At 48.4% G+C, this 8,111-nt stretch overlaps 2 protein-coding genes across 2 annotated transcripts; both read right to left on the bottom strand.

Moving 5' to 3' along the window:
* Positions 1-697: 697 nt before the first annotated feature.
* Positions 698-1,488, bottom strand: LOC121853257 (SCAN domain-containing protein 3-like). The gene is made up of 2 exons (XM_042347274.1): positions 1,287-1,488; positions 698-1,077 (listed from the first exon to the last, which is right to left on the bottom strand). The coding sequence occupies exons 1-2, from the start codon at positions 1,486-1,488 to the stop codon at positions 698-700; spliced, it is 582 nt and encodes a 193-aa protein (XP_042203208.1).
* A 426-nt stretch (positions 1,489-1,914) lies between these two features.
* LOC121853258 (zinc finger BED domain-containing protein 5-like) lies at positions 1,915-2,241 on the bottom strand. The gene has a single exon (XM_042347275.1). The coding sequence runs from the start codon at positions 2,239-2,241 to the stop codon at positions 1,915-1,917; it is 327 nt and encodes a 108-aa protein (XP_042203209.1).
* Between the last annotated feature and the right edge of the window lie 5,870 nt (positions 2,242-8,111).

The following is an 8,111-nucleotide window of genomic DNA, read 5'->3' as shown; positions in this document are numbered from 1 at the left end:
GGACGAGTCACCTACACCTCACGAGGATCCGCCCCACAGTGCATATAAGCTACTGTGCCGAGTAGCAACCCTGTATATAAGCTACTGTGCCGAGTAGCATTTATATATATCATCACGTGGCAACACTGCACGTTAAGTGGCAACATTGCCCCGAGGCTGCCATATGGCAAGGCAGCCTCAGTCTGACTGTGTGAGCCGTGCATGGCACACGCGAGTCACCACTTGTATTTCTCTCATTCATAATAAACGGACTTCAGTGTTACACAGTGTTTCCCTACCCATCACTGCATTCTTCAGGGAACACTAGCAACCACCAATCATTATCTTATATTTTGATAGACTTACATGATTTACATAACTGACGTCACTAGACGAGAGTGACTTCTAGACAAGCCTCACAGCAAACTTGAATTTGGTTGGGAAAAAGTTCATATGATCTCTGCATATTTTGTCACAGCTCAATGGGAAGGCTGACATTGCTTCCTTTCAGTCAGGTGACTGATCCGAGGTTGTGTCACTGACAATGCACATCTCATGTCCGGGTCCACATCAAGCCGGTTCCAGCTTTTACCCTTTATATGTAGAAGGGTGGAGAAACCAGATTTGCATAAATAGGTAGTTGAAAAAGGCAAGAGGACTCGAAGTGCAATCTCGCTAACTTTTGGATATGACTGATACATTGAGCACCAGAATGCAGTCAGAGATCTTTGGCAGCAGAATCATTCTTGGGATCAAGAAATTCGTCCTGAACATCATTGGAAATGGAAGCAATATCAAGAGTGCCAGAAAAAGGATTCCTCACCAATTTCCCACCTTCCTCCTCGAATTCTGGGAAATATTTTTTGAGCTCACTTTCCAAGGATTTCAGGTGCTGAGTGATTTCAGTTTTGAGTGATGGGTCAAGCAGATGATCTTCATTTTCATCAAAAACAGTTGAAAGATTCTCAAACATGGCAACATTTCCTGCATTGACTTCCCTTTGCCAATTCTGGAGCTTGGCAAGAAATGCACGAAGACAATCCATGAGGTGAAACACATTTCTGTCCTTGCCCTGCAGCTTGAGATTCTGCTGTTTAGCTGCTCAAATATATCTGCTAAATATGCAAGACGTGGCTCCCACAACACCTCATTGAAGTGACTTAATAGATCATCTTTCCCTTGCACTTCCAGGAGCAACTTAAGCTCTCCCCGGAGTTCAAATACTCGATTCACAACATTGCCCTTGGAAAGCCAGCGCACTTTGGAGTAAAAGAGGAGGGCTTCATGCTCTGAATCCATCTCTCTACAAAGGTTCTGGAAAAAGCGAGAGTTCAGATCTAAAGCTTTCACAAAGTTGACACATTTGACCACTGCCTCCAGGATCTTACAAAGTTCATCAGGGAGGGTTTTCGACGCCAGTGCAAAACGATGGATCATACAGTGGATCCCCTTGGCATTCGGAGCTACTTCCTTGACATGCTTCTGGAACCCCGATTTCGATCCCAGCATCGCCAGAGCCCCACCCGTACAGACTCCACAACAATTTTCCCAGCTGATTCAGTTAGCTGCGAAGAAAGAAAACAGCTTTTCCATCACATCTACAGCTGTTGTGGTGGTCTCAAGCTGTGTACAGAACAGATATTCCTCCTTGATGTCACACAAGAAAACATACCTAACAAACACGAGTAGCTGTGCACAAGAACTCACGTCCGTTGACTCATCCAGCTGTATTGCAAACATACCAGTTGGAGATAATTTGATCCCCTGCATCACTTTTTCCTTTATGTCATCTGACATTTCATTAATTCTCCGTTTCACTGTATCGTTTGACAAGGAAATTTGTTGAATTTTACGTTCACTTGCCTCTCCAAGAACCCGTTTGACCATTTTTAAAGCACATGGCTTAATTAAAGTTTCACCATTTGTATGGGGCTTCTATTGCTTTGCTATTACGAGGGAAACCTCGTATGATGCCTCAACTACACTTACGGTCTGTTGCTGGAAAGCACCACTCTCGTCCAGTTTCTGTTTTCCCAAACTCCGTTCATGGCGCCTGAAGAAATCGGTGTCTCTCTCTGTATACTGTGGATGGATCGTCATCAGATGATGCTTCAGCTTACTAGGCCTCATAGAATCGTTCCCCAGCACTTTGAAGCACAGCACACACTGAGGTTTCTCAATGCCATCAGCGAGGATTGATGTAAATCCGTAGTTAATGTATCCATCGATGTACTTCCGCTTCTTCGCAACACTAGTAGCCATCACAAATCTAGAGAAAATAAAGAAGACAGAATGTCAGAACAGACAAACAGACAAGTGATAAAGACTAAAGAATGATAAAGAAGGACAGATAAATAGGACAAGAGTTAGTTTGGCAACACACATACACATTCACATACATACCACGCCCATGCACTCACACATAAAGCACACATAGAGTCATACACAAACATGCACACAGGTAAACATTCACACTCAAGCTAGCAAGCTGAAGTATACTGCCTATAAGCAAGAACACGCCTCCTTTGACATGCACTGCCCAACTTGGAAGAATGAGAAGAATAGGGAGTCATACCAATTTAGCACTAAAAATGGTAGGATTATATAAGTAAAGAATGAGTATGAACAACAATGGCACCAATAAATAAGAAAATAATTAATAAAGGAAGTGTACAAATATTTCACCCACGAAAAGCAGCGACCACATGAATTATGAAACAAAATAAGTATCACCAATTACGGAGTATATTATGCTTGAGTCAAGCTCAAACACAATATATGGTTCAGAGATAATACACTCCACTGTTTTCGTGATGGTATCCCAGGCCAGACTGAGATCATTCGGTCCTATCACCACTTGCAAAGGGATGACACACGGACACGTACTGAACAAGTCAGTTCAGCAGCTCGGTCCAGCACCTGTCACACAGACAGGGACTGGACCTGTGAAATCTTAAATAATCCGTAAAAAAAAAAAAAAATTAGCACCAGAGTATGTAAATATTAAAATTGTATTTTCGTTATGGTTAAACAAAATGACAGAAAAAAATAATGAAAATTCTCTTCTGCCAAGTCAAAATAAGTAATGCAAGTTTTGTTTAATTCAGATTCCCAACATTATTTGGAAACGTACAATTTATAACAGCGAGCTGTGGCTCCCCTAAATTCATGCCATGGCTCCCTTATTACAATTTATAACGGCAGGCAAGTGGCTCCCCTAAATTCATGCCATGGCTCCCTTGATGGCCATGGCCCCCAGGTTGAGAACCACTGTACTAAGCAGTTAAGGGATCATCGAAGCACACCTTTAAGAATTACAAGGAAACTAGAATCATCAAATATATACACAAGGATCACAGAACCTTGGCACACACAAAGTGTAGTGGCGCTGTGTTTAGTGATGAGTGGTATGTGTTGGCGCTATGTTTGGTGGTGTAGTAATAATGTGTGTGTTTGGTGATAGTGGTAATAATAGTGGCTATGTATGTTTGGTAGTGATGGTAGTGTAGTAATAATGGTGGCTGTGTTTGGTGGTGGTGAGTGTAATAATGGGGCTGTGTTTGGTGATGGTGGTAATAATGGTGGCTATGTTTGGTGGTGGTGGAATGGTGGCGTTTGGTTTGTGGCTGTGTTTTGGTGGTAGGTGCTATGTTTGGTGGTGGTGGTGGTAATAATGGTGGCTGTGTTTGGTGGTGGTGGTGGTTATAATGGCTGGCTGTGTTTGGTGGTGGTGGTGTGTATGGGTGGCTGTGTTTGGTGGTGGTGGTGGTAATATGGTGGCTGTGTGTTTGGTGGTGGTGGTGGTGATGGTGGCTGTGTTTGGTGGTGGTGGTGTGGTATGTGTGGCTGTGTTTGGTGGTGGTGGTGGTATGGTGGCTGTGTTGGGTGGTGTTGGTGGTGGTAATGGTGGCTGTGTTTTGGTGGTGGTGCAGGAGTGGTGGCTGTGTGTGGTGGTGGTGATGGTGTGGTGGATATGTTTGGTGGTGGTAATGGTGGCTGTTTGGTTGTGGTGGGTGGTGGCTGTGTGTGGTGGTGGTGTATGGTGGCTGTGTTTGGTGGTTTGGTGGTGGTAATGGTGGCTGTGTTTGGTGGTGGTGGTTTGTAATGGTGTGGCTGTGTGTTGGTGGTGGTGTATGGTGGCTGTGTTTGGTGAGTGGTGGTATGGTGGCTGTGTGTTTGGTGTGAGTGGTGGCTGTGTTGGTGTGGTGATTGTAATGGTGGCTGTGTGTTTGGTGGTGTGTGTGGCTGTGTTTGGTGGTGGTGGTGGCTGTGTTGGTGGTGGTGATTGTGGTGGCTGTGTTTGGTGGTGGTGATTATGTGTGGTGGCTGTGTTTGGTGGTGGTGGTAATGGTGGCTGTGTTGGTGGTGGTGTATGTGGTGGGGTTTAGTTGGTGGTGATTGTAATGGGTGGCTGTGTGTGTTTGGTGGTATGTGGTGGCTGTGTTTAGTGTGGTAGTAATGGTGGCTGTGTTGGTGGTAGTGGTAATGGTGGCTGTGTTTGGTGGTGGTGGTAATGGTGGCTGGTGGTGGTGGTGGTGTAATGGTGGCTGTGTTTGGTGGTGGGAGAATGGTGGCTGTGTTTGGTGGTGGTGGTGTGGTGTGGCTGTGTTTGGTGGTGGTGGTGGCTGTGTGTTTGGTGGTGGTGTGGTGGTAATGGTGGCTGTGTGTTTGGTGGTGGTGGTGTGTGGTGGCTGTGTTGTGGTGGTGGTAGTAATGGTGGCTGTGTTTGGTGGTGGTGGTAGTGTGGTGGCTGTGTTTGGTGGTGGTGGTGGTGGTGTGTGTGGGCTGTGTTTGGTGGTGGTGGTGGTAATGGTGGCTGTGTTTGTGGTGGTGGTGGTGAGGTAATGGTGTGTTTGTGGTGGTGGTGTGGTGGTGGTGGTGGTGGTGTGTGGTGGCGTGTGTTTGGTGGTGGTGTGGTGTAATGGTGGCTTTTTTTGGTGGTGGTGGTGGTGGTGGTGGTGTGTGGTGGCTGTGTTTGGTGGTGGTGGTAATGGTGGCTGTGTTTGTGGTGTGTGGTGTGGTGTGTGGTGGCTGTGTGTGTTTGGTGGTGGTGGTGGTAATGGTGGCTGTGTTTGGTGGTGGTGGTGGTGGTGGCTGTGTGTGTTTGGTGTGGTGGTGGTGGTAATGGTGGCTGTGTGTGTTTGGTGGTGGTGGTGTGTGGTGTGGCTGTGTTTGGTGGTGTGGTGGTGGTAATGGTGGCTGTGTTTGGTGGTGGTGAAGTGGCTGGAGTTTGGTGGTGGTGGTGAGTGGTGGCTGTGTTTGGTGGTGGTGTGATAATGGTGACTGTGTGTTTGGTGGTGGTGTGTGTGGTGGCTGTGTTTGGTGGTGGTGGTAGTAATGGGCTGTGTTTGGTGTGGTGGTGTGGTGGTGTGTGTGGTGGCTGTGTTTGGTGGTGGTGGTAGTAATGGTGTGGCTGTGTTTGGTGGGTGTGGGTGGTGGAGGTGGCTGTGTTTGTGGTGGTGGTGGTGGTGGTGTGTGGTGGCTGTGTGTTTGATGGTGGTGGTGGTAGTGGTGGCTGTGTTTGGTGGTGAGTGGTAGTAATGTGGCTGTGTTTGGTGGTGGTGGTGGTGGTGGTAGTGTGTGGTGGCTGTGTTTGGTGTGGCTGTGTTTGGTGGTGTGGTGGTGGTGGTGTGTGTGGTGGTGTGTGGTGGTGTGGTGGCTGTGTTTGGTGGTGGTGTGGTGGTGGTGGGGTGTGGTGGTGTGGTGACTGTGTTTGGTGGTGGTGGTGTGGTGGTGGTAATGGTGGCTGTGTTTGGTGGTGGTGATGGTGTGGTGGCTGTGTTTGTGGTGGTGGTGTGGTGGTGTGTGGTGGCTGTGTTTGGTGGGGTGGTGTGGTGTGTGGTGGCTGTGTTTGGTGGTGGTGGTGGTGGTGGTGGTAATGGTGGGTGGTGGTGTGGTGGCTGTGTTTGGTGGTGGTGTGGTAATGGTGATATGTTTGTGGTGGTGGTGGTGGTGTGGTGGGTGGTGTGGTGGCTGTGTTTGGTGGTGTGGTGTATGTGGTGTGGCTGTGTTTGGTGGTGGTGGTGGGTAGTGGTGGCTGTGTTTGGTGGTGGGTGGTAGTGTGGTGGCTGTGTTTTGGTGTGGTGGTGGTGGTGGTGTGGTGGTGGTGTGGGGTGGTGGTGTGGTGGCTGTGTTTGGTGGTGGTGGTAGTGGTGTGGCTGTGTGTTTGGTGGTGGTGGTGGTGGTGGTGGTGTGGTGGCTGTGTTTGGTGTTGGTGATAATGGTGGCTGTGTTTGGTGGGGTGGTGGTGGTGGTGTGTGGTGGCTGTGTTTGGTGGTGTGTGGTAGTAATGGTGGCTGTGTTTGGTGGTAGTGGTGGTGGTGGTGGTATGGTGGCTGTGTTTCGTGGTGTTGGTAGTAATGGTGGCTGTGTTTGGTGGGTGGTGGTGGTGTTGTGTAATGGTGGCTGTGTTTCATAGTGGTGGTGAGTAATGGTGGCTGTGTTTGGTGGTGGTGTGTAGTAATGGTGGCTGTGTTTGGTGGTGGTGGTGAGGTGGTAATGGTGGCTGTGTTTGGTGGTGGTGAGTAATGGTGGCTGTGTTTGGTGGTGAGTGTGAGTAGTAATGGTGGCTGTGTTTGAGTGTGGTGGTGTGGTGATAATGGTGGCTGTGTTTGGTGGTGGTGTGGTGGTAATGGTGGCTGTGTTTGGTGGTGGGTGATGGTAATGGGTGGCTGTGTTTGGTGGTGGTGGTGGTAAGGTGGCTGTGTTTGGTGGTGGTGGTGGTGGACGGGTGGCTGTGTTTGGTGGCGATGGTGGTAATGGTGCTGTGTTGTTGGGAGGTAGGGGTGTCTAAGATGGTGTGTTTGGGTAAGGGTGCCTAAGATGATGTGTGGGGAGGAGTGCTAGGTGGTGTGCGGGGATGTGCAGGTGCCTAAGATGTGTCGTCCTGGGAGGTGGGGGTGCCTAGATGGTGTGTGGGGGGAGGTGGGGGTGCTTAAGATGGGTGTGGGGAGGTGGGGTACCTGGATGGTGTGTGGGGAGGTGGGGGTTCCTAAGGTGTGTGGATGGGTGGGGTGGCTAAGATGGTGTGTGTGGTGGGTAGGTGCCTATTATGGTAGTATGGGGAGGTGGGGGTGCCTAAGATGTAGTACCAGGAGAGTGGGGTACCTAAGATGGTATTGTGGGAAGTGGGGTTGCCTAAGATGTGTGTGGGGAGGTGGGGGTGCCTATTACATGTAGTACAGGGAGGTGGGGGTGCCTAAGTTGTAGTACAGGGGAGGTGGGAGTGCCTAAGATGGTGTGTGTGAAGGGAGGTGGGTGTACCTAGATGGTGTGTGGGAGGTGGGGGTGCCTAAGATGGTGTGGGGGGAGGTGGGGTGCCTAAGATGTCGTACTTGGAGGTAGGGGTGTGAGAATTCGGGTTCCTCTCTGTCTCTACCACCCTCATCACACTACTTCTCTTAGTCTTATTCGTACTCAGTTCCGTCACCTATTCTGTTAGATAGAATGGACATTCTTTAGTAGCATGGACATTCTTTTTAATAACATAGTCCTTCTTTTGGTAGCATGGTCGAGGTTAGGCTCATGGGTATGGTAATTCTGGTATCACATCACTTGGATGGAAATAAGGTAAAAATACTGTGGGAGAAAGGAATGCACCTAAAGTACTCCTAAAAGCAGTTTATTAATATGCAATCAATGGGGAAAAGATATTTGTATTAATCCTTATAACTGCCAGGCTCACCTCACGGGAAACTGTGCAAACTCAGTTCCTTCTTTTTACTCTTACTCACAACACTACAATTGTTACATTACATGGCACTCATTGTAATTATTTTCACATATACGTTAATACTGACACTAGCACATACAGGGTCACTACCCAGCATGGGATAATTATTTCCATCTAATTATCCCTAACATACATATCACAACCCTCACCAACACATACACTTCCAGGAGTAACCCAGGGTGAAACACTGGGGCTCATGACTATTATTGTGTGGTGTAGCCAGACACACCTGGCAGGTCGAGGTCACAGCGCAAGCCGTGGGGCACATTAATCAGGCGCATCAGTGCCATCGGTGCTGGTATCACTACATCAAGGCCGTTGTTGAATGGTAGAGCGATTCAAGAATCACAATGAGATCTAGAGACAAACAGGAAGCGAACGTCAGGGACATGACAACACA

The sequence above is a fragment of the Homarus americanus genome, unplaced genomic scaffold (genome assembly GCF_018991925.1).
Source record: "Homarus americanus isolate GMGI-L3 unplaced genomic scaffold, GMGI_Hamer_2.0 scaffold23011, whole genome shotgun sequence".
Lineage (NCBI taxonomy): Eukaryota > Metazoa > Arthropoda > Malacostraca > Decapoda > Nephropidae > Homarus > Homarus americanus.
Note: the sequence above shows the minus strand (reverse complement) of the source record. Positions and strands in the feature narration are given on the sequence as shown.